The 27,067-nt window shown below is 41.8% G+C and overlaps 1 protein-coding gene across 1 annotated transcript; it reads left to right on the top strand.

Moving 5' to 3' along the window:
* Positions 1–571: 571 nt before the first annotated feature.
* Serpinb5 (serpin family B member 5) lies at positions 572–13,041 on the top strand. The gene is made up of 6 exons (XM_051147207.1): positions 572–754; positions 2,596–2,733; positions 5,507–5,624; positions 6,428–6,570; positions 10,904–11,071; positions 12,524–13,041. The coding sequence occupies exons 1-6, from the start codon at positions 587–589 to the stop codon at positions 12,914–12,916; spliced, it is 1,128 nt and encodes a 375-aa protein (XP_051003164.1). The 5' UTR covers positions 572–586; the 3' UTR covers positions 12,917–13,041.
* Positions 13,042–27,067: the final 14,026 nt, after the last annotated feature.

Below are 27,067 nucleotides of genomic sequence, written 5' to 3'. Positions count from 1 at the left end.
CTATTTTCAAACAAATGTTACCATCATAGGTGTTAAGAATTGGGATGGGACTATGACCAGGATGTAAAGTGAATAAATAAATAACTAAATTAATTAAAAAGAGAATTAAGAAGTCAGTGTATCTTTTTTTGAGGACAAAATTATCCACTTAATAAATATAGAAAGAACCACACATAGATGCTACAATTATATTTTGGCACACAAATAACTATTTTGTATGATTTAACCAAAATAGTAATTGAAATATGTGATTTTAAAGCAAACTGAGTTTTTTACTAATGCTGCCAGCTGCTCTGGTCACTTACTGGGGAAGTGGCACTGTGGCTGGGCTCTTGATGCTGGCCATGGTGGCTGAGCAGAATGTGACCATGCTGTGGAGGAAAGCACACACAGGCGCCTCCAGATATTTGCCCAGAGGTTTCTTCACAGCTGCTTTTCTTTCAGAACTCACCAAAAACTTCTTCTCATATATCCTATCCAAGATAGTTGCTTCACTGAAGTAGAATTCTTACTGCTCTTGGTAAGATGTGGTTGGGAACATGTTTTGTATTGGGAATTAGGTTTTGTGCTTGGTTCTAGGCCCAAGATGGATGCCCTAAGACTGGCAAATTCGGCTTTTGCTGTTGAGTTTTTCAAACAACTGACTGAAAAGGAGCCAGCAGGAAATGTTCTCTTCTCTCCAATATGTCTCTCCACTTCCCTGTCACTTGTTCAAGTAGGTGCCAAAGGAGACACAGCAAATGAAATTGGACAGGTAAGCTGCCCACGCCTTGTTTTGGCTTTGAATGGGGATAGTTACTGGAATTTGTGGTCAGGACCTAATTTTAGAAATGCGTGGCTGGAACTATTCAGGACAGAGGGCTTTACCATTCTCAGGACTCTTTTAATATACTCTAAACATGAACATCCGTGTGTTGGTGACAGGACCTATATTTAGAACAGGCACTAGACTGGGATGGAGAACATCTGACAGGTGTTCCATTTACCAGTGGCTGTCAGCAGGGCATATGACATCCCTCACCTGACATGTTTGAACATCAGTCAAATGACTTATTAAATACTCGGTTGCACATACTCTTAGTAAATGGGGAAAAGCTACCCCCTGCTTGCTGCCCTACATTCAGAGAACACAGCACTGCTCCTCAACACACAATTTATTTAGGACATCAAACTTAATATTAAAATGCAAACTCAATTACATTCTACCCTAGAGTATATGCAATCTCAGAAGAAATATTTTAAATGATCTATTTTCAAACTAGCATCAATAAATAAAATAAATTGCATGCACATATGTTTTGGAACCCTGGGGGGCTTAATACATCATTTGAGACGAATGGGCCAAAGTAAAATTTCCCATGCAAACACATACATATGTATATAGATGTTTCAGAGTTTCTTTTGGGCTGTGCTTGATTAGCCTTGTAAAGTTCTTGGACCCTCAAATGAGATGATTTTCTTGATTGCTGTTTTGAGACTTCACAAGCTCTGAGACAGTAGGAGCACTTCCTGTTCCTTTCTGTTATTTCCCTGATGCAGATTGATGTAAGGTTCAAAAGGGAAAAACCCCTTTCTTTAAAAAAAAATCCACCAGTATTTGAAATGAGAACACCTTCACAGGTGTCCTTAAAATTATTACTGATAAAACATCGACCCAGTGAGGATAAGAAATGGAGTGAGGCAGAAGAGACCGTTTCAGCTCTGGGGAGAGGAGCGCCATCTCCCATGAACACTGCATCTCCATATGCTGTAAACCTAAATGCCATTCTTCACTTTTCAGCTCTTTTTCCAGGACTGCGGGAGTCGTGGGCTGGGGGGTGGTGGTGGGGTGAGCGGCATCTGTGCCTCAACCACAGGAAGATTTTCCACTGCGTGTGTGACCTATTTGTCTTTGCTAGCACATCTGGTCTTTTTGCGGCATTAATTTTCTTAATTCTTTAGAACTTAAATATACGTATATAATGAAACTTGATCACATCCATCCCCGTTTACCCTTTCCAACTCCCTTCAAATTCTCCCTTAATATGACTTTCCTCCAGCTTTGTGTGTGTTTTTTCCCTTTCTGATAGTCTATTTAGTTCAAGTAGTGGGGACTATATGTCTATAGGTGTGAGGCCATTCTCGGAGGCATGGGAGTCCACCAGTGCCCACCTTTGCTGTGGGCAGCAGTCAAGGCTGGGATGCATAATTGATTGAAGCTCTGAGAATAAGAGACTGAGCGCTCAGCCCTTCATGGGACATCTTGCTTGACCTCTCTTGCCTTCAAAACACTAAGGCTCAGGAAGTGTGGAGGAAGAGGCATGAGGGATGAAAGAGATGGAGGATGGGGAGGGCAGCTGTGAGATGCCAAGGTCTGGACTTGACATGGTTAGAGCACTCACAGGCTCACAGCAGCTTTGTTTACCTGGGTAAGATGGACCCAGCCCAAATCCTGCCTCATCCTTACTGAGGACCTACTGATGCAAGTTTTTTTTTTTCAAAACATGGACTCCGGGGATCCAAATTATGTCTCATGCCTGCATGGCAAGCGTTTCATCCCTCTGACCTCCAGAACAATTTTCTTTTAAAATAATGGATTTTGTTTTCTCTTAACAGGTCCTTCACTTTGAAAACGTCAAAGATGTACCCTTTGGGTTCCAAACAGTCACTTCTGATGTTAATAAGCTCAGCTCTTTTTACTCTTTGAAACTAATCAAGCGACTTTACATAGACAAGGCTCTGAACCCTTCTGCAGTAAGTTGTTTGTGACAGCAGGATGGGGCTTCTCCCCAGAGGGGCATTTCACCCAATAGACACACAACGTGTCCCAGGGCACCCCTGCTGTAGAGTGTCAAGTCACGCAGCCCTACGACAGATGTTGGGGGACGAAACAGCAGTCACATCAGGCTCATGATACAGAGAACTGTGTCCCTTTTCCCCATCAAGCATTAACCTACCCCCAACTCTTGTCCTTTGAAGAGAAGGGATGATGGAAAGTCCAATTATCTACTGAATGGGTCTCCATAAGGGGCTTACGACAACTTGTAACAAGCTCTCTCCTTCAACAGAGGAATACATGGCCTGATGACATCCTAAACTTTCCAGTTCGCTTTTTTAAAATGTCCCAGATATCTTTTAGAACCAGTAAGAAAATAACCACTACAAATGATCAGTACTTGATGTTGTTTTCCTTGGCTAGTTGGATGGACATTTGTACAAGGCTGCTGTAGTCATTTAAATGAGTTCATTTCTTGAAGCAGTCATATGAAGAACATTGTGGGCCACTATTGTTAGACTCCAGAGTTTAACCTTGGCTGTCCTGGACTGGCTTTGTAGACCAGCTTGGCCTCAAACTCACAGAGATCCTCCTGCCTCTGCCTCCTGAGTGCTGGGACTAAAGGTTGGGGCTGGTGGCTCAAGCCTTTTGTTTTGTTTTTTGTTTTTTCATAATAGCTTTAATATCTCTATTTAAACACACAACCCAAATTCTTGATTATAGGATTGTCTCTGCTCTGGTAATGTAGGACTGACTCAGCTCCTCCTCCTGTGGTCAGAATTTCGAGCTTCTAGATAGCTAAGGCACATGCAGTATTTGTTTTTGTGTGAGATCTTTGAGAGTGAAGTTATTAGACATTGTTGAGAATTTACTCTTGTGTCTGAAGACATCTATGCACAACTATTTTGTTCCAGCAGCCACCTGGGAAATTAAAGAAAATTGAGATGAGGGTTATGGTTGGATGTGGCAGCATTCTGAAAGCTCCCCAGGTGATCCTTAAAGACTTGTCAGTGGCAGTATCAGTGGAGGTTCTTCATCTGGCAGTCTTCCTGATGCTCCTGGTAGAACTGGATGCTCAGGCAGTCCAAGGCTGGGCCTCAGTTACCTGGAGCTAACTGAATTGGCTAAGACGATTTCTCCTGTGAAGGAGTTCAAAGACAGAGTGGCAGGGCATTCAAGTCATGTTAGATTGGCTGGATTTCCATTCCACAGCTAGAACTATTTCTACAAAACTAGGAACTTAAGCCTTTCTTTTCTTTTCCTTTCTTTTCTCTTACCTTCCTTTCCTCCTTTCTCATTTCTTCCTCTCCCTTCCTTTCTCTCCCTTCCTGCCTTTCTGTTTGCTTCCCTTCCTTCCCTCTGCTTCTTTCCCTTCCACTTGCATCTTCTCTTCCTTTCTTTTCCCTTTTCATTTTTCATTGCTTCTCCTAGTATGTATTACCTGGAAATATACTAGCCAATAGTGCCTATGAATGAGCCCTGGGGGCATCGGCTGGATTGGAACCACTCAAGTGTTTGTTGAAAGTCTAAATCTGTATAGCCTCAGATCTCTTGCATCAAGTCAGTGGGGGCAGGTTTGCATTTAAAGTTGGATTAGAGTTAGACACCGATGACGACGCACCCCTGTGCTCTTTACAGCACGATGTCTCACACTTGACTGTGCATATGAAACTCCTGAGAATCGTGTGCTAAAATTCCCAGTCTAAGGACAGCTACAGGCCTAACCCTTCATTCTAACAAGATCTTAGGTGATGCTTGACTTCTGATCTTTGGATCATATTTTAAGTACCAGGTCTCTAAAGAATATTTACTTTTTTTTAGTGAGGACGAAGGTTTTCTGTTCCTTGTCATATTTATTTATTTTTTACTCTTGATACATAACATATATGCTGTGCTCATTATTTGTTCTTATTGCTGTGATAAAATAGCATCCGGAAACAATTTAGTGGAATAAAGTGTTATTTTGGCTCCAAGTTTATTCATGGCGGCTTGTTACCACTTAGGCAGATACCTCAGCAGGAGTGTATAGCAGAAGACAGCTGCTCACTCCAGGAGGGACCAGGAAGTAGAGCACTCTCTAGCAGGAAGTGGCCAGAGATAACGTAATCTTCAGGGATCCCAGTGACATTATTTCCTCAGTTAGGGCCTATTTTCTAAAGTTTATAGAAAGTCTCAAAATAGTGCCACAAACTGAGAACTAAATGTTCAAACCATAGGTGTCTGAGGCATGTTTTAGATTAAAACCAAAACTATATAGTTATGTTATGCATTTGCTAATATAAATAATTAAAAAATAAAATAATTGGGATTCATACTATAATTATATGTATTTAACATAGTGGGTTTTTTGTTTTTACTTTGGGACAAGGTTTCTCTGTGTAGCTGTGGCTGTCCTGGGCTTGCTCTGTAAACCAGGCTGGCCTAAAACTCACAGGCCTCTGCCTCTCTGAGTGCTAGGATTACAAGTGTGTGCTACAGAGCCCAGCAGGTTTTTTATTTTTATTTTTGTTGACAAAGCTGATATCCAATTGACAATTTGCTAACCGATAGCTTATAACTGAAGAAATAAAACATCTAATACAAAGAAAATACTCATTTCTACATGAGGCTTCATAGAGTGTAGCCAAGTTTGAAAACGTATGTATAGTGACAGATATTTAAGGAATCCATTTGTAACTCAGTGTAATCCTGCATTAGTTCCATTTACATTAGCAAAGGGCCTTGTGATTTTGTGAACTGGATGTTTTGCAGGAATTTATCAGTTCTACAAAAAGACCGTATGCAAAAGAATTGGAAACTGTTGACTTCAAAGATAAACTGGAAGAAACGAAAGGTCAAATTAACAGCTCCATTAAGGAGCTCACAGACGGTAAGCACCATTTAATATTGCTATAAACGGCCAAGAGGTCCTCCCTGCTCAAGAATCCTTCCTCCAAGCTTAAAAATATTGAACATCTGGAAGCTTCTTTAGATATTTTTAGTACCAGCTAAATTCTTTGCTCATCACGCCATGTCAACAACTTGAGTTTCTGAGCAGTTCTGGTATCAACCCATTGCTTGGCAGACAGCGGTGCATTGTTTTCAGTGAGCTTTGCCTTGCTCTCTGACAAGCCGCCACATGCCCTGGGAGAGCCCAGCTGTTCCTTTTATCCTGTATGGTTCTGCAGATCCTGAAGCCAGGTTTTAAAGTCTGGAAATGGCAAGGGGATTCTTGAATAATCCACTTTCAACTAAAATTTTCTACAACTTTATCAAAAATAAAAAAGGACAAAAAGTCTTAGGAAAACATAAATCTACAACAAAGCCAACCCTATCTATCTATCGATTGATCGATCTTAGTGAACATTTTGTCCTCAGGCTGCTGAGTCCAGGGTCCATCTCTGCTTCCGGCAGAGCTCTCTCAGGCCTCTCTGCTCTTACTTCACCTCCCCTATTAAAAGTTCCCGTGAGCTGTCTTCCTTGCCAGGAAATCGGATTGCAATCAGTGACTAGATCGCCTTTCTTAGAGATGTATTTACAGTGTTTGTTGAGTGGGAGCCTGTGGGAAATAGGAAGTAACTATCAGGGACTGGCGGTCATGTCACAGGTGGTAATGGGCGCCACACTGCTGGGGTGGACAAGCAGGCAGTGCAGACAATTTAGGCAATATGTGCTTTCCTATACTCATTGCAGGTCACTTTGAGAACATTTTGTCAGAGAACAGTATAAGTGACCAGACCAAGATCCTTGTGGTTAATGCCGCCTATTTTGTTGGAAAGTGGATGAAGAAATTTCCTGAATCGGAAACCAAAGAATGCCCATTCAGAGTCAACAAGGTATGCGCAGTATGAAGTGGGAAGTAGGTCAAAATCACAGTACAGGAGTGCATCTCTGCGGAAAAGGAAGAGGCACAGAAATCAAAGGAGGGAAAAGGCCAGAAAGCAAGCAGACAGAGCAGAGTGGAGCCCTCCGGGTTATCAGAAAGGGTGGCCACTGAGGAACTGGGTTCCTGACTCAGTAACTTCACTTTGGTCTCATTTTCTTACTTACCTGGTAATAAAATGCATAGTTAATATTTATCCCCCACCCCTTCTTTTCTTTCCTTTTTTTTTTGTAGTGCCCAGCCCAGCTCATTTTTATTTTTATTTTTTTATCTAGTCCATTTTTTTAATTAATTTATTCTTGTTACATCTCAATGTTTATACCATCCCTTGTATCCTCCCATTCCTCCCTCCCCCCCCATTTTCCCATTATTCCCCTCCCCTATGACTGTTCCTGAGGGAGATTACCTCCCCCTGTATATTCTCATAGGGTATCAAGTCTCTTCTTGGCAACCTCCAGCTCATTTTTAATATGGTTGATTATGATGAAAAAGTAGAGCTTTCCTCATCTACACTACTGGGAATCATTATAGGAAGAGCTAGAAGCCTGTTTTTCAGGGCAATCTCATGTACATTATTGGGGCAGATAGATTAATGTTTGTAAGTAAAGAACCTTTTAAAAAAATATAAATTAAGCCAGAGAACCAAGACTGGAGATATCCTGAGAGAAACCAGGGGAGCTCAGGGATCTGTATGTGCTTTGATCTTGTTTGGTGACTACTCAGACTAGGGCCAGCAAGATGCCTCAGCAGGTAAAGCGATTTAACTGCCAACTCTCACGGTTTGAGTCCAGTCCCCCAAGCCCACGTGGTAGAAAATGAGAAAGGGCTCTTGTTAATTGTTCTGATTGCCACATGTGTACAGCTGCCACAGTGTTTGCATATATGTGCACACACCCACGCACATGAAAAAACATAATAATAATAATAATAATAATAATAATAATAATAATAATAATAATAGTAAAAATAACTCAGGCCTGAATAAGTTATCACTTCAGGTGTAGTACTCAAGATGTCTTATGCATAATTTTTTAGCATTCTGTTCCTTTCAGATCCTGACCAAATAGCATCTTTTAAGAATAAATTTATTTTCATCATATTGTTTCTCCTCCAATCCTCTCAGAACCTCCCTCATTCCCTCCCCATCAAACTTCATGATGACCTCACTGTCAAATAAACTCAACCAAACAAGAAAAACAACAAATACACAAACAACTAAAGACAAAAGTCAGGCAGATAAACAAAATAAAAAAAGAAAATAAGACAAGAAATAACAAACAAACAAAAAAAATCCCACACATAAAAGTCATGGAGTCTCTGTGTTGGCCTGTTCTTCCTGAGCCTGGGGGCTGCCCTGGAGTGTGCTCTACCACTCAGTGACACTCCATTGGAGAAAATGGGTTTCCTCTTTCCCAACACGTATTCATTGCAATAACTTTTCTGTTAGGGGTGGGTCTTTGTGTTCATTTCCCCTTCTCAGTGTTGGGATCCCATCTGGCTTTAGTGTGTGCAGGTCTTGTGCATGTTGCCACAGCCTCTGCAAGTTCATACGTGTATCCGTCCTGTTGTGTCTGTAAGATGCCTTTTCCTGGGAGTCACTCACTACCTCTGGCTTTTACAAGGTTTTTGTCTGTCTCTTTTTCTGGATAGACCTCTGAGCCTTGAGAGGAGGGGCTAGCTAAACATATCTCATTTAAGGCTGAGTGCTTTGAAATCTCTCACTCTGTACAGATTGTCCAATTGTGGATTTCTTTGTTAATTACCATCTACTTCAAGATGAAAGTTCTGTGATGATGGTTGACTAATGCTCTGATGTATGGGTAGAGCAATATGCCATTAACAGTCATTTTATTGCTGTGTTCCTTTAGTAGAATAATAGAAGTCACTTTTTCTTGAGTCCATGACCTATCAAGTCTAACGTTCTTAATGCTAGAGCCCAAGTAAAAATCCCAAGAGATGCCAGCTTGGTCTGGGTTAACTAGAGTGGCTTTCATGATTCCCCGATTCCTAAGGGTTTTATGTTCATACCCCACTCACCTTACAGGTAATTTTCTTAAGACAGATTTGCTTTCCTAGTTCCTTCATTAATGCATGGACTTTATAAGGGCATGGACCTTGTCTTTCTCATCTCAGTGTCTACAGCTAAGTGCTCTGAAAATGTTTGGGTGAATAGTCAATCAAATTTCAAAGACCAGCTTTAAATTTTTTTGAGTCAGTCCATATAGTCTCTAACTTGTAATAACCCCCCAAATGACTTTGGCTTTCTGACTCTCCTGTGTCTTTCCAAGGCCGGGATTATAGATACCCACCACCACACTTGGTTTATGTGCTGCCAGGGATTCAAACCAGAGCTTTGCACCTTTGGAAAGCATTTGGCAAACTGAGCTGCATCCTTAGCCCAAAAGCCAGTGTCAGATAAAACACAAGAGTCCGGGACTGCGGAGTTTCTTGGGGGAGGGAAAATGCTGTTACTGCTTCTAATAGATTCAAAAAATTTCCCAGGGTGCTGGTGGGGCGGTGCAGATAACTCTTCTTCCATGTTCTCTTTCTGAGCTTTTGACTGCAGTGGACTTAACTGACTGCTTGGGACAGCTGGCACACATGTTAGGTACTTCAGACACTACAGATTGCACACACAGGCTTTTAGTGCTGTCTCTCACTGAGGGCTGGAGCAGCATGTACTTTATAGCCTCTGCTATTACACGGGTAGGCATCACTCCACTAATAGTCACATGAAGATGACACAGCCCATTTAATCCATCATTTGATTGATGGTTGATGGTCCTCTCTGGGAAGAGCTGGCAAAAGGTCCCTGAGTATAAGTGAAATTTCAAGCATGTGGCTAATGGTGTCCTCTGTGGGAAGGGCTGGCAAAGGGTCCCTGAGTATAAGTGAAATCTCAAGCATGCGGCTACTGGCGTCTCTTGTGAACTCCCCAGGATCTCTTCATGGAATGCCAGTGGGTGGGACTTGGACTCTAATGGTGTTAAGACTTGTAGTTTTTATATTTGTGAAAGCACCAAAGCATGTATCTGAAAGGGGAGGAATAATTGTGTTATTCCTCCACTCTTGCTATTTAAATCATAATGCCAGGTAACAACAGAGTCTGGAAGCCTGGACCCTAAACAGAATTACAGGGGTTTGAAGTTATGGAATTTCAGTGTCTACCTAATAATCAATTAAACCTGACTCTGGGCTGCATGGGGAACGCACTCCTTTTGAATACAGGTTCTATTATTTCTTTCTAGTGTTCCTGGAACTGCATTTGCCAATAATTGTATGTTTTTAGTGATGGTACTAAACAGTTTAGCATTTCCCTTAGTGTCTCCTTTAAGGGCTGGATTACCATGATGAAATTATGGTAAGAGCTTAATGTAATGCCTATTCTGAAAAATTATGTACAGTTCTACAAGTTATGCACCTTTTATCTAAATGCATGATCCCAGAAGTGGTTTTGGATTTAGATTTTTTTTTTTTTTAGATTTTGTAATATTTTCATTTATTTGATGAATTAGCTTGGAGGGGTTGAATCTAAATCGAACTAAGAAATTTATGTTTTATATACATATTAGAAACATAGTTTGAAAATAATTTTATACATTTTTCTATCCCTTTTTTTCTTCCCTCTTTCTTCCTTCCCCCCCTCCCCCGTGTGTGTGTGTGTTGTTAGAGATTGAAGCCAGAGCTTTGCACTTGCCAGGCAAATTCTATACTCCTGAGCTGTGTCCTTAGCCTGTGGGTTTTGTTTTCTTTTGAGACAAGGTATTTCTATGTAGCTCAGACTGGCCTTGAGTTTACTATGTGGTCCAGGCTTGCCTTTAGTTCATAATTCTTCTGCCTCTGTCTACAGAGTGCTGGGATTATAGGCGACTGCTGCCATACTCATACAATTCCCTATATTTTGATTGTTGTCCATCATATGAAATATGAAATCATATTATTTTTCCTTTTATATACACAAATATAGTAGACATAGTTCCTATAATGGGGAGCACGTGGGACAGTAATGTACATGGATAACTTTCAAAGGAAGTCATAAGATCTTCCCGGGATGCATCATACAGTATGCATTCTCATGCATGTGGTTAAGTCATAATGGTCTCCAAAGCCACAGACCTTTGTATATTCCTATCTTCATTGTCGTTTCTATCTTTATTTCTACCTCTGTGTCTTTATTATCTAAATCCATATCTATGTTTGATTCTATGTATTTGTATGTGTGTGTGCGTTTACGTATTCTTTTGCAAATTGAAAATTAACCCTTTCAAATTTTTCTCTCCTAATAGACAGACACCAAGCCAGTACAAATGATGAATCTTGAGGCCACATTCTGCTTGGGCAACATTGATGACATCAACTGTAAGATCATAGAGCTTCCATTCCAGAATAAGCATCTCAGCATGCTCATCGTGCTCCCCAAGGACGTGGAGGATGAGTCCACAGGCCTGGAGAAGGTCAGGAGGTAGCTGGGTGCTTACACAGAGGAACCCCAACATAGTAAAGCATTGTGACGATGGTCGCCTGCCTCACACACCTCAGCTCAGTCATCTTCGAGCAGCCTGAGGTCCATTCTGTGTCCATTCTTCTTTAAAGTGAGAAACAACCAACATTTACTTGTCCTTTACAATAGGCCAAGGTTGCTTCTAAATTCTTCAAATGATTTTATTTAGCTTTTATAACTTTCCTATGAATTAGAAACTTCTATGCTCTTGTTTACCAATGAAGAAGGGAGTCAGGGTGTGAGTCAGTAGTCCATGGCTACATATTCAGTCAAGGAATGAAGACAAAGAATTTGAGCCAATGGGGAAAAAGAGTTCTTGGCCTATACTCGATGCTCAAGTGGGAAATAAATAGAATATAAATCTGTTAGTGGAAGAACTAGTTAACTGTAATGAATTTTTGATCCTAGTAATTTGCACCAAAAAAGGTAAGAATATTAATTGAAAAGTAATTATTGTAGACTAATAAAAGAAGAAGTTGTTCCTTCCCCATTAAAAAACGCACTTGCACCAGCTTGTGACCTTACCATGCCCTTGGCTTTTATTTGCTCTAGGAGAATAACACTGGTGCAATACTGTTCCAGGTTAGTAACAACAGTTAGCTACTGTCATTCTCGGTAGTGGTACTTCTGGGAAGGTCAAGGAGCAATTTAATTTCATTTGCTCCATGAAGAACTTTATGACTGAGTTATTTGATGCTTCGTTGCATATCTATCTTTTTAGCCAGTTGAAATGGTGGCATTCATCATTCATGATCTTAAAGAGTGAATCAGAGCTAGTCCGAGTTCTCATTATAAAACCAAGAAAAAGAATAGCTTCTGTTTGACTTTGGTGGTATGTCTAGAGGATGCATAACATGAACTCCTTTCTAGATAAGTTATAACAAACAGTCAGGAGATCTATATGAATGTTTCTAATTTTACATTCATTTCACTGTTGTATATGTAACATTGTAATCTACATGTCTGTTTCTGAAAAACTACTTTATAACTTAAGCAAATAAAAACCATGCCCTCTATACAGGGGGAGGTAATTCCCCTCAGGAACAGTCATAGGAGAGGGGAATAAGGGAAAAATGGGAGGGAGGGAAGAATGGGAGGATACAAGGGATGGGATAACCATTGAGATGTAACAAGAATAAATTAATAAAAAAATTAAAAAGGAAAAAAAAAACATGCTCTCATGAATGTTGCAGAGAAGAGAACCTTCCTGCAGGGTGGGACAGAGAAGTCTGGGCTGGTAGATCTTATATGAGAGCTTGTTTCAGTGTTGGGGTATCTTCAAGTCAAGGCTGATTTAAATTCCTTAAAACTGGACTTAAACAAACACTTTCTCTTTTTTAATCAAGCTAATTTTTTTTACAATCAGAACTGAATAAAATTAAGTACTTTTCCTTTTGTCCTTCAGATTGAAAAACAGCTCAGTCCAGAAACACTGTTGCAGTGGACCAACCCCAGCACAATGGCCAACGCCAAAGTCAAACTCTCCCTCCCAAAGTTTAAGGTGGAAAAGATGATTGATCCCAAAGATAGTCTGGAAAGTCTGGGGCTAAAAAGCCTCTTCAATGAAAATACATCTGATTTCTCTGGAATGTCAGAGACCAAGGGAATGTCCCTATCAAATGTGATTCACAGAGTATGTCTAGAAATAACTGAAGAAGGTGGTGAGTCCATCGAGGTGCCGGGATCCCGAATCTTACAGCACAAGGATGAATTCAATGCTGACCACCCATTTATTTATCTCATTAGACACAACAAGACACGAAACATCATTTTCTTTGGCAAATTTTGTTCTCCTTAAGTGGCAGGGACTTGACAAATCTCAGGTAATTTGTCTGTAGCTGCAGATCTCTGTAAACTTTGTATCCAGATAATCACTTTCTACGCAATAAATTGTTAATTTTGCTGAATCAGGAAGCTGTCCTTTCTTGTAACCTTCACACTCACAGACACTTCTTTCCCAATCTCGTTGTTTTCATTTGTCAAAGAAAATAGTGCTTACTTGTAATGAAATGGAAACACTTTGGAAAGTATGTGTTCTTGCTTGTCAAAGCATCTAGGGCTGTGGACAAAGTGTAGTCTTCAAGAGAGGAATGCCTGAAAGGATGATGTGGAGGACATTATTCTCAGGATTTTTGCCTTCACTGAAATAAAGAAGACTTTAGACATTTTCACTCTTTTAAAGCCTTATGAAATTCTAGAGAATAGGACCCACAAAATTACCCTTTTCCAGTGAAATTTGAGAACACGTCACAATACTGTAGGTCCAGAAGTCTTCATGTTAAACCTTGAGAAACAGGTTTTTGTTTTTTTTTTAAGACCTCAACGGGAGATTTTCAAAGGATGACACGTTGTAAATTTTATATATTATGGAAGCCCACAGATTGGTTTTGGAATATCACACTATAAAACAATACCTTAATATTTCTTCCATTAGTATAGACTATTCACACAAAATGGGTACATAAAAGTAGTTCAACAGTGATCAAATTTTTCTGAAAAACAAATAAGTTGCCAGCTCATAGAAACACTTCGCAGTGCATTTGGGATCTTGGAAAATTGGATAAAGAATTCTAGGCCTATTTTAGCGAAGACCAAGACCTAGAGCATAGCTCAATTTTTACAAAATTGGCTTTTGTTTGTTTTCCTAATTGTCCCACCTGGTCATTTGGGTGATGCTGTTGCTCACGGGGCTTCTAACCAGATGACAAGGTTCCCAACATCTCCAACATCAACAACTTAAAATCTACAGGGATTCTTGTAATGATAAGAGTTTTGTAGTCATTGAAGGACTTTTCCTCTCTGACTAATGTGACAATGGGAAAAGAGAAGGGATTCCAAATGTTCAGAAAATACAAATGAAACTATTTAAGTACTCACAATGCTTTGGCATATGTCTTTCAGTTTACAAGTCTAGCTATTTCAGATAGCAGTTTGTAATCTACAGAAATAGTTTATAAAATGGTTCTGATAAATCAGCTATGTTGCAACCTAATTTTTAAATTCATCACCAAAAGAAGTATTTGTTACAATTTTTCTTATATGCCTCCCCTTATTAAATTTCTTGCCATTTATTGTAAATAAGGTTCTTTTTCTTCTAAAGATCCAATGATGACTTTTTTCTGTGCTATTGACAATAAAATATTATTGAATTATCTGCTTTGTTTTTTCTCTATTGGCTTAGAATTACTACATTGAAACAGAATCAAGGCATCCATTTATGGTAAATATTTATATATGTAAATCCCATCTGGGATGTGGTTAATTCATACGAAAATGAATACAAATGAATCCTGTCCTTGCTATTGCTCCTTATCCCTGGCCATTGGTTCTTGCACACTGTTTATTCCAACAAAGGCAAGACCAGGATAGTGTCAGAAATCATTTAAGCACTTACAAGTGGAAACCACAGCCACTCAGGAGGACACATCTCTCCTCTCTGGGGCTTTTTTCTTTGGCTCCTTTGCCAAAACGTAACTTTAATAAGGTCTGTAAGCTTATGATGTTTTCCTAGCTGGTGCATTTTCTCAATGTCACGTGCATTTCTTTTTATTGCTTATAATGTCCTTGAACCTAATAATCAACAAACTCACAATGTGCACGAAATGAACGCGTCTTCTCTTGCAATGAATGCCCAAACATCCCCACTTTGTACAGGACCACCACTTTTGTTCATTTACCCCTTCTGACCTATAAACAAAATATGGGGTGATTCTGAGAAAAAAATGAGTGAGGGTGAAGAGGAGGGAAAAGTCCAAGGCCAAGGGCTCAAGGAGCTTCAGGTGTCTCCAGGGATCTGGAAAACACTGTCAGAAACCTGTCAGCATTTCCGTGGGATAATCTACATTGGTGGTTTCCAATGGTGGTTTCCTTCTAGGGGATATTTTTGTTGTAACTACTGGGAGAGCATCTCGGTCTGGTCAGTACCTGTAATGGCAAAAGATCTGTCCTCCCCAAGGAGTTCTATCCAGCTCACTATGCCTGAAGAGAGGACATTGGCATTTTGAAAGAGCTAGGCTGTGTTCTTTTAACATCCTGCTGGGTTCAGCTCACCAAGAAGCCTGTCACAGATATGTTTTCTAAATAATACTCACAACATATACACAAAGAGGAAACTATGATCCTGTCTAATCAGTGAGGATCCTAAGACATGAAGCAGACAAGGGCACAGAGCAAGTGAGTACTGGTGTTTACATTAAAGTCTAAGCAGACTGAGGCCATAGCTAGCTATGGATTCTAGTGTCCATATTCAATGCAACCATCTTCTAACTGGCACTATCCCTACAAAATGGCTACCTACCGCCCCCCACAAACCTCTTTCTTTCCTCTGTTCCTCTTTCCCTGCAGTTTCCAAATGTTCCTCTTTTCCTGGCTGTCCTTTATAATCAGTTAATATGTCCCAGTAGTGGTTTGAGTAGCTTCTTCTGCTTTTGCTCACAATGACTGCAGAGTTTGGGGCTAGTTCTTCTGAACAGACAAATACAACGGGATCCCAGACAAAAGCGCACTTTGCGGGGGCATCAGCATCTCCGGGATGTGATGGCAGCTGGGTCCGGACTGTTTATGCTTGTGCTGTCTTGGGATGAGAAAGCACAAGTTCTGTCAGTTCTGTTCTTTAGTGAGGCCCAGAGAGTACCCCCAGGGGGGCAGGACACTATTCCCCTCCACATCACAGCAAGATGGAGTCTGTGTAGGTGTGCCTTCGTGAAGTATTTGAGATTGGGACAGTGAGGTCAAGGAAGAATGGGTTGGGGTGAGGATACGTGCCACCTACAGAAGCCTATAAATCTACTTGCATTGTTTTTTGTTCTTGTTTTCCTTTGTTGCAGCAGAGGCTTTGGGCAGGGAAGGAGCAGGACAGCCCTGGAACACTGAAGGTGCACTTGGCTGAGAGGGAGGGATTAGTCTCCAGATTAACTGACCCAGAAATACAGAGTGATGGAGCCAGCCTACAGGTACCCTGTCCTCCCACGCCGTGCACTACTTAGAAACATGACCAGGGGTTGGCTGATTCAGTCAGTGTTTTGAATTCCAGATTTCTGAATTCCAGTTTTGAAATTGCAAAACTGTGAAAATCAGATTCAGATTGCATTACAAATCCCCATGGATGAAAAACAATTGTCTCCCCATGTGTGTGCTCGTGTGTGTGTGTGTGTGTGTGTGTGTGTGTATGTGTTTCTGGGAATCGAACCCATGTCCTCATGCATGCTACCACTGAAAGATATTCCCAACTTTTTCTTTTCTTTTCTTTTTAGCTATTTAGATGATTACTTCTAAATGAAGAGATGAAAACAAAAGTTTAAAACAGACATTTTTGGGGGGAGAGTTATACTGCAGTGTGATGACTGATGGGGGAAGCAGAAAGGACAACACAGAGACTACCCAGGTGCTATTTCACCTTGCAAGGAAGATCCATGTCCTCATCACACACAAATGGAGAGGGAAGTCATTATCTTAATTTTGTTACGTTAATTTTAACAATCTAAATGAAAAGTTTTGGGAAAAAATTTTATGCTCATTTTACTGACTGTACACATGCATTATTGTAGTTAAATATCTCCAATCTCTTCTAATTCTAGCCACTTTTCCCCACCAACTAATGCTTAAAAATCCACTTGACTTTCTTTCTTTTTTTTTTTTTTTTTTTTTTTTTTTTATTTATTAATTTATTCTTGTTACATCTCAATGTTTATCCCATCCCTTGTATCCTCCCATTCCTCCCCCCCCCCCATTTTCCCATTATTCCCCTCCCCTATGACTGTTCCTGAGGGGGATTACGTCCCCCTATATATTCTCATAGGGTATCAAGTCTCTTCTTGGCTACTTGCTGTCCTTCCTCTGAGTGCCACCAGGTCTCCCCCTCCAGGGGACATGGTCAAATGTGAGGCACCAGAGTATGTGAGAAAGTCGTATCACACTCTCCACTCAACTGTGGAGAATATTCTGACCATTGGCTAGATCTGGGAAGGGGTTTAAAGTTTACCTCCTGTATTGTCCTTGGCTGGTGTCTTAGTTTGAGCGGGACCCCTGGGCCCAAATCTGCCTATCATATTGTTCTACTTGTAGATTTCTAGGACCCTCTGGATCCTTTTATTTTGCTGTTCTCCCATGCGTCTCTCATTTAGAGTCCCAATAGGATGCCTTCCCCTCTGTCCCAGTTTCCTGGTAAGTGAAGGCTTTCGTGTGACATGCCCCTTGGGCTAGTATGCAGATATAAGTGAGTATATACCATTTGATTCTTTCTGCTTCTGGGTTAACTCACTCATTATGATCATTTCTAGCTCAATCCATTTATCCACAAATTTCGGGAATTCCTTGTTTTTAATAGCTGAGTAGTATTCCATAGTGTATATGTACCACAGTTTCTTTATCCACTCTTCTACTGAGGGACACTTAGGCTGTTTCCATGTTCTGGCTATTATGAATAAGGCTGCTATGAACATGGTTGAGCAAATTTTCTTGTTGTGTGCTGGAGCATCTTCTGGGTATATTCCAAGGAGTGGAATAGCTGGGTCTTGAGGAAGCCCTATTCCCATTTTTCTGAGATAGCACCAGATAGATTTCCAAAGTGGCTGTACTAGTTTGCATTCCCACCAGCAATGAAGAAGTGTTCCTCTCTCCCCACATCCTCGCCAGCATGTGGTGTCGCTTGAATTTTTGATCTTAGCCATTCTGATGGGTGTAAGATGGAATCTCAGAGTTGTTTTGATTTGCATTTCCCTGATGACTAAGGAGGTTGAGCATTTCTTTAAGTGTTTCTCAGCCATTTGATATTCCTCTGATGAGAATTCTCTGTTTAGTTCCAAGCCCCATTTCTCAATTGGGTTATTCGGTTTGGTGGTGTTTAATTTCTTGAGTTCTTTATATATTTTGGATATTAGACCTTTGTCAGATGTAGGGTTGGTGAAGATTTTTTCCCAGTCTGTAGGCTGTCGCTTTGTTCTCTTGACAGTGTCTCCTGCCTTACAGAAGCTTCTCAGCCTCATGAGGTCCCATTTATTAATGGTTGACATTAAGGCCTGGGCCGTTGGTGTTCTGTTCAGGAAGTTGTCTCCTGTGCCAATATGTTCCAGGCTCTTTCCCACTTTTTCTTCTAAGTGAGTTAGTGTCTCTGGTTTTATGTTGAGGTCTTTAATCCACTTGGATTTGAGTTTTGTGCAAGGTGACAAATATGGGTCCAGTTTCATTTTTTTACACATAGACCTCCAGTTAGACCAGCACCATTTGTTGAAGATGCTATCCTTTTTCCATTGAATGGATTTGGCTTCTTTGTCAAAAATCAAGTGACCATATGTGTGTGGATTCATATCTGGGTCTTCGATTCGATTCCACTGATCAACCAGCCTGTTGCTGTGCCAGTACCATGCTGTTTTAAGTACTATTGCTTTATAGTACAGTTTGAGATCAGGTATCGAGATTCCTCCGGAGCATCTTTTATTGTACAAGATTGTTTTAGCTATTCTGGGTTTTTTGTTTTTCCATATGAAGTTCAGAATTGAACTTTCAATGTCTTTAAAAAATTGTGTAGTTATTTTGATAGGGATTGCATTGAATCTGTAGATTGCTTTTGGTAGGATGGCCATTTTTACTATGTTAATTCTCCCGATCCATGAGCAAGGAAGATCACGCCATCTTCTCAGGTCATCTTCAATCTCTTTCTTCAGAGTTTTGAAATTTTTTTCATACAAGTCCTTCACTTGCTTAGTTAGGGTAACTCCTAGATATTTTATATTGCTTGTGGCTAATGTGAAGGGTGTGGTTTTCCTAATTTCTTCCTCTGCAAGCTTGTCATTTGTGTATAGGAAGGCTACAGACTTTTTTGAGTTAATTTTGTATCCAGCCAATTTGCTGAAGGTGTTTATCAGCTTTAGGAGTTCTCTGGTGGAGTTTGAGGGTCACTTATGTACACTATCATATCATCTGCAAAGAGGGATAATTTGACTTCCTCCTTTCCCATTTGGATCCCCTTGATCTCCTTTTGTTGTCTTATTGCTCTGGCTAGAACTTCGAGTACTATATTGAAGAGATATGGAGAGAGTGGGCAGCCTTGCCTTGTTCCCGATTTGAGAGGAATTTCCTTGAGTATCTCACCATTTACTTTGATTTTGGCTATTGGCTTGCTGTATATAGCCTTTATTATGTTGAGGAAAGTGCCTTGTATCCCCGATCTCTCTAAAACTTTAAACATGAATGGGTGTTGAATTTTATCAAATGCTTTCTCTGCATCCAAGGAGATAATCATGTGGTTTTTTATTTTCAGTTTGTTTATATGATGGATTACATTGATGGATTTCCGTATATTAAACCATCCCTGCATGCCTGGAATGAAGCCTACTTGGTCATGATGAATGATATCTTTGATGTGCTCCTGTATTCGTTTTGCAAGTATTTTATTTAGTATTTTTGCATCTATGTTCATAAGAGAAATTGGTCTGAAATTCTCTTTCTTTGTTGAGTCTTTGTGAGGTTTAGGTATCAATGAGACTATGGCCTCATAGAATGAATTTGGTAATTTTCCATCCATTTCTATCTTTTGGAGTAGCTTGAAGAGTATCGGTATTAGCTCGCCCTTAAAGGTCTGGTAGAATTCTGCACTGAAACCATCTGGCCCTGGGCTTTTTTTGGTTGGGAGACCATCGATGATTGCTTCTATTTCTGTCGGGGAAATGGGACTATTTAACTTGTTTATCTGTTCTTCACTCAACTTTGGCAAGTGAACTTGATCAAGAAAATCGTCCATTTCCCTTAGATTTTCAAATTTTGTGGCGTATATGCCTTCAAAGTAGGATCTTATGATTCTTTGAATTTCATCAGTGTCTGTTGTTATGTCTCCCTTTCATTTCTGATTTTGTTCATTTCAATACTGTCTCTCTGCCTTTTAGTTAGTTTGGCTAATGGTCTGTCTATCTTGTTGATTTTCTCAAAGAACCAGCTTTTGGTTTTGTTGATTCTTTGGACTGTTTTCTTAGTTTCTAATTTGTTAATTTCAGCCCTGAGTTTGATAATTTCCAGGCGTCTACTCCTCTTGGGTGTTTCTGCTTCTTTTTTTTCTAGGGCTTCCAGTTGTGTTGTTAAGATGCTTATGTGCGATGTTTCCAATTTCTTTTTAAAGGCACTTAGTGCTATGAATTTTCCTCTTAGCACTGCTTTCAATGTATCCCACAAATTTGGGTATGTTGTTTCTTCATTTTCATTGAATTTCAGAAACTCCTTGATTTCTTTCTTTATTTCTTCCCTGACCCAGGTGTCATTTAGCAGAGAGTTGTTTAGTTTCCTCAAACGTGTAGGCTTTTTGTTATTTCTGTTGTTGTTGAATTGCAGCCTAAGAGCATGGTGATCTGATAGGATACAAGGTATTATTTCAATCCTCTTGTATCTGTTGAGGCTTGCTTTGTGACCTACGATGTGATCAATTTTGGAGAAGGTTCCATGGGGTGCAGAGAAGAAGGTGTATTCTTTCTTGTTTGGGTGAAAGGTTCTATAGATATCTGTTAGATCCATTTGACCCATGGCATTGGTTAATGATGTTATTTCTCGGCTTAGTTTCTGTTTCAATGACTTATCCTTCAGTGAGAGTGGGGTGTTGAAGTCTCCCACTATTATTGTATGGGGATCGATGTGTGGTTTAAGCTTTTTTAGGAGATCTTTTACATATGTGGGTGCCCTTGTATTGGGAGCATAGATGTTCAGAATTGTGATGTCATCTTGGTTGACTTTACCTTTGATGAGTATGAAGTGTCCTTCCTCATCCCTTTTGATTAATTTTGGTTGAAAGTCTATTTTGTTCGATACTAAAATGGCTACACCTGCTTGCTTCTTGTGACCATTTGCTTGGAATATTTTTTTCCAACCTTTTACCCTGAGGTAATGCCTTTCATTATGGGTGAGATGTGTTTCTTGGATGCAGAAGAATGTTGGGTCTTGTTTATGTACCCATTCGGTTAGTCTGTGTCTTTTTATTGGAGAATTGAGGCCATTGATGTTGAGAGATATTAATGACCAGTGACTGTTAAGAGTCTTAATTTTGATGTTGTTTCCAGTCGAGCGTTTGTGTAGTTGTGTTTTTGCCATGGGATAGTTATCTATTTCCTGGGTAGTTTGGTTGTAGCTTGACCCTTTGGGATGGAGTTTTCCTTCTAGTACCTTCTGTAAGCTGGGTTTGTGGATAGGTACTGTTTGAATTTGTTTTTGTCATGGAATATTTTGTTTTCTCCATCAATGGTTATTGATAATTTTGCTGGGTAAAGTAGTCTGGCCTGGCATCTGTGTTCTCTTAGGGTTTGCAGGATCTCTGTCCAGGCCCTTCTGGCTTTTATGGTCTCTGCTGAGAAGTCAGGTGTAATTCTGATAGGTTTACCATTAAATGTTATTTGGCCCTTTTCCCTTGCAGCTTTTAATATTTTTTCTTTGTTCTGCATGTTTTGTGTTTTGATTATTATGTGGCGGGCAGTTTTTCTTTTCTGGTCAATTCTATTTGGTGTTCTGTAGGCCTCTTGTATGTTTATAGGCATCTCTTTCTTAGATTGGGGAAATTTTCTTCTATGATTTTGTTGAGAATAGTTTCTGGGCCCTGGAGTCTGATGTCTTCTCTTTCTTCAATGCCTATTATCCGCAAATTTCTTCTTTTCATGGTGTCCTTAATTTCTTGGATGTTTTGTGTCAGGAGTTTTCCAGATTTGGCATTTTCTTTAATGGTTGATTCAATATCTGTGATTGTATCTTCTAGCCCTGAGATTCGTTCTTCCATCTCTTGGATTCTGTTAGAAAAGCTCACCTCTGTGTTGCTCGCCTTCTTCTCTGAGGTCTCACGTTCTCGTTTTTCTTCTGTCTGTGTGTTTATCATTGAATCCATTTTCATTTTCAGATCTTGAACTGATTTTTTGATTTCTTTCATCTGATTTTTTGTATATTCCTGAGTTTCTTCCATTGCCTCTTTATAGGTCTTCAGAGCTTGAACCGTTTTAGTTATTTCTTTCATCTGGTTGTTTGCATTTCCTGCAATTTTTCCAGTTCCACTCTATGTGCTTCTTTTATGTCTCTCACCTGTTTGTCTGCGTCTTCCTGCATTTGATTACGAATTTTATTTGTTTCCTCCATTATCATCCTCATTACTAAGGATTTGAGGTCATTTTCTTGTATTTCCGTTGTATTTGAGTTCTCTGGGTGGTTTTCTTTGGGATAGCTGGAAACTGGAGACGCCATGTTGTTTTGGGGTTTTTTGCGTATGCTTTTTCGTTGTCCTTTAGACATCTTGCCGTCTTTGTTTTTGTTGGGTAGCTTCCAGAGTTGAATGGAGGGTGTCTGATGATAGATTCACTTGTTTTCTTACGATTTCCCTAGGCTGCGAGCTCAAAGCTTCACTGGTGTGGATGTTAGGAGGTTAGCCCTGTTGTTCTGGTCTCTCACAGCCAGTGATCCTCAGTCCCTCTCTGCTGTGGATCCTGCAATTGTTCTGGGTCTCTGAATGAGCGTTGGGTCAGGCCAAGGTATCCACAGCCTTCTGTGTTCCCTGCCAAGTCCAGCCAGGAGCACTGGGACCGAACCACGGGCAGAACTCAGCTAAATTCTCAGGGCCAGAACCGTCTGCCAAGCTCAGCTAGGGATTTTGGGCCCAAAATGCACACAGGGCCCAGCCAGAATTTTTGGGCTGGGACTACGCACCAAGCTCCACTAGGGCCTTTTGGCCCAAAGTGCGTGCTGTGGTCAGTTATTGACTCAGGGCCCGAACTGACCACCAATCTCAGCCAGGAATTCTGGATTCAAACTGTACACTGTGTCCAACCAGAGTCTTAGAGCTGGTGGAACCGAGAGCTCTGTCCAGCCTGTGCCACAGCAGGAGAACTGCGGCTGCTCTGAGTTAGCGCCAGTGGTGGAACAAGTGCTCCGCCCAGACTGTGTCCCCGCAGGGGGACTGCCGCTGAGCTGAGGTGGTGCCTAGGATGGAACCGAGCACGTCACCAAGCCTGCGCCACAGCAGGAGAACTGCGGCTGCTCTGAGTTAGCGCCAGTGGTGGGACAAGTGCTCCGCCCAGACTGTGTCCCCGCAGGGGGACTGCCGCTGAGCTGAGGTGGTGCCTAGGATGGAACCGAGCACGTCACCAAGCCTGCGCCACAGCAGGAGAACTGCGGCTGCTCTGAGTTAGCGCCAGTGGTGGGACAAGTGCTCCGCCCAGACTGTGTCCCCGCAGGGGAGCTGCCGCTGAGCTGAGGTGGTGCCTAGGATGGAACCGAGCACGTCACCAAGCCTGCGCCACAGCAGGAGAACTGCGGCTGCTCTGAGTTAGCGCCAGTGGTGGGACAAGTGCTCCGCCCAGACTGTGTCCCCGCAGGGGAACTGCCGCTGAGCTGAGGTGGTGCCTAGGATGGAACCGAGCACGTCACCAAGCCTGCGCCACAGCAGGAGAACTGCGGCTGCTCTGAGTTAGCGCCAGTGGTGGAACAAGTGCTCCGCCCGGACTGTGTCCCCGCAGGGGAGCTGCCGCTGAGCTGAGGTGGTGCCTAGGATGGAGCCGAGCACGTCACCAAGCCTGCGCCACAGCAGGAGAACTGCGGCTGCTCTGAGTTAGCGCCTGTGGTGAACCCAAGTGCTCCGCCCAGACTGTGTCCCCGCAGGGGAGCTGCCGCTGAGCTGAGGTGGTGCCTAGGATGGAACCGAGCACGTCACCAAGCCTGCGCCACAGCAGGAGAACTGCGGCTGCTCTGAGTTAGCGCCAGTGGTGGAACAAGTGCTCCGCCCGGACTGTGTCCCCGCAGGGGAGCTGCCGCTGAGCTGAGGTGGTGCCTAGGATGGAGCCGAGCACGTCACCAAGCCTGCGCCACAGCAGGAGAACTGCGGCTGCTCTGAGTTAGCGCCTGTGGTGAACCCAAGTGCTCCGCCCAGACTGTGTCACCGCAGGGGAGCTGCCGCTGAGCTGAGGTAGTGCCTAGTGTGGAGCAGCGTGCTCAACTAAGCCTGCGCCACAGCAGGGGAGCTATGGCCACGCTGAGTTAGCGCCTCAGGCAGAATTGTTTGCTGGGCCGGGCCAATACCCGGGACTCTGGGGCCGAACTGTCCGCCGAGTCCAATCTGGGTCCAAAGGCTCCACGCGACCCAAATCCTGCCCCGAGTCCCCTCTCCCGCAGCAATTCCCACCAGCCACCACACCAATCGCCTCCACCGGAAGGCTATGAGCTGCAAACCTCAGCCGCCGCTGCTGGTGCCGCTGGTGCTGCCGCCTCTACCGCTGCCGCTCCGATCAGAGAAAAACCACGCTCCTCCCGTGTGCAGGGGCACGCAGGTCCTCCGCACCCTGGTCCCTCCGAACCGTGGAGCACTCCCGCTGCCGTGATGTTCGGACCTCGGTGTTCCTGGCTCAGAAATCTGTGCAATTCCCTGAATTGTTCACTGGAGCCTCCAAACGCGGTCCACACTCTTCTTTCTTTTTTTAAAATTTTAGATCTATTTATTTAATTATTCATTTTTATATATAAGTATTCTATCTGCATGTATACTCACATGCCAGAAGAGGGCATCATATCACATTATAGATGTGGTTGCCTGGGAATTGAACTCAGGACCTCCGGAAGAGCAGACAATGTTCTTAAACTCTGAGCCATCTTTCTACTCCCCCATTGGACCTTAGGAATGATACAATGTATCATTTTCCAGTTTTTTTTTCCCCTGCCAGCTACTGTTAGGCAAACTCCCCTTCTCTTGACTATGGGAGCCACATACGGCTGCCCCCGACTCTTTGGCTCACATCCTTGGCTCTCCCACTCGTGGCTTTGAAGGTGTGTCTGTGGGGAAACTAAAGGCTCACTCATTTGTTAGGATTGTAACTGGCCATGAAGGTAATAGGTAAGGTGCCCTCCCAGTTGAGATGCCTCAGGTGTGACATGATGAGTTTTGTCACCTTTGACTGCTCAGTTTATCCAGATGGAAGCATCTGGATTATGAAACTCCCAGTCTTCTCTTGGCCATAATATGGATGGGAGAGAATTTGCAAAGGACAAACACTGTTGATCTCAATGCTGCATTTGGATACCTTTCCTCACAAGCTCTGTGTGCTTTTTGAAAGCATTTTTCATAACTGTACCAATCCATGTTGTTTGAGGGGCCTTGTTGCATGTGTAATTTTGGTCTGAGTGGGATGGGATTTAAGAGGGATAATACTTAGTTTCTGTCTTCAGGGAATTGATAATTTAACAGCATAAGCTACATTAAGTATGACTTCTAATAATAGCAAATCCAGCTGTCTCCGCCTGCTCATGTCAGTCCAACCACTGAAACCCCCCAGTGGCAGTGACAGTCACATTAAGCAATCTTCCACTGGGATAACACAGGAGTTAAACGCATCAACAAACACTTGTTTTATGTAAGATGATAAGAAGTCAGTGATACATTATAGATTCTCATGGAAGAAGTCGAGGCTTTCATAGCTTGCAGCTTTTTTTTTCTTGATGATATTGTGTTACATTTATTTTTTAATTTTTAATTTATAAACTCACTTTTTTTACTTTTTTCCCTCAAATCTGAAATTTTTATTTTTAGAATTAATTTATTCAGATTACAATTCAATTGTTATCCCATCACTTGTATCCTCCCATTTCTCTCTCCCTCCCACTTTCACTCTATTCCCCTCCCCTAGGTCTATGACTGAGAAGGATCTCCTCCCCCACTTTATAGTCATACGCTATTAAGTCTCATCTTGGTAGCCTTAGCTTGCAGCTCTTTTTAAAAGTTTATTTATTTATTTTTCTTTTTTTATTAATTAATTTATTCAGATTACAACTCAATTGTTCTCCCATCACTTGTATTTTCCTGTTCCTCCCTCCCTCCCATGCCTACCCTATTGCCCTCCCTTAGGTCCATGATTGAGGAGGACCTCCTCTCTCACTTTATGGTCTCAGGGTATGAAGTCTCATCTTGGTAACCTGCCTATTCTTTCTTTGAGTGCCACCAGGGCTCCCCACCAAGGGGCACCAGAGTTCATGTCAGAGTTAGTCCCTGCTCTCCCCATAACTGCAGAGAATGTCCTGTCCATTGGCTAGATCAGAGTAGGTGTTTACTACTTGTGTTGTCCTTGGTTAGCTTGCAGCTCTTATAGCTTGCAGCAATTCAACTGCTTTCTGACTACTTGTCCTTTTACAAAGCAACAGCGCCCTCTGTATGCTGTTTATGTGTGTACAGCTGCATTAGGTTTCCACACTGTCCACACCTAGGCTCCCAGGAAGAGTCTCAGAAACTCTTCTGGACTTACTCCCTGCCACCCCTGTCCAAGGTGAGCTGGTATCCACTAACAACACAGAGATGGTGTCTGTCCTGATTTTGTACTTTGCATACATGGAGTCACAGTGTGTTTTCTTTGTAGTTGACTGTAGACACATCCTCCACATTGCTGCATGCAGTTCTGAATCCTCCTCCTCATCGCTGTACTGTTCCTCGAACTTGGGAGTAAGTTAAACTGTGGATAAATCCTGAAATGTATTTATTTTCTTTTATTAATGGTCACCCAGGATTCCAGTATTTGTGAAACTGGTGCTTTGCTGAACATTGTGCTATTTTTGGGGAAACATGTATGCAGTATTGGTATCTGTTTGTAAACATCACCTGTATAACATATAAATCACATGTATGCTATATGTGACACTTAAGAGTCATATTACTGAGCCAGAGAAAGCACACATGTTCAGTTTTAGTAAATAGACAGTTTCCACAGGTTTGTTTTAAACCAGCACTCATCTATTGCTATTATAGACATTCCATGCTATCTACCATCACTGTTCACTCCTGGGGTAATTATCATGACCTATGATCTTTGCTAAGAATGCTGTATACTATAATTCAGCTTTCAGAATAGCCCTCTGACAACTTGTGTGAGATAAAGAGGATTGAAATGAAATAAATCCACTGCTTGCACATGCGGAGCAAATTTTACCATCAGGATTAAAGCTCTAGGCCTCTCACCCCACA

The sequence above is a fragment of the Acomys russatus genome, chromosome 6 (genome assembly GCF_903995435.1).
Source record: "Acomys russatus chromosome 6, mAcoRus1.1, whole genome shotgun sequence".
NCBI classification, from domain to species: domain Eukaryota; kingdom Metazoa; phylum Chordata; class Mammalia; order Rodentia; family Muridae; genus Acomys; species Acomys russatus.
This window is presented reverse-complemented; position numbering and strand designations above follow the sequence as displayed.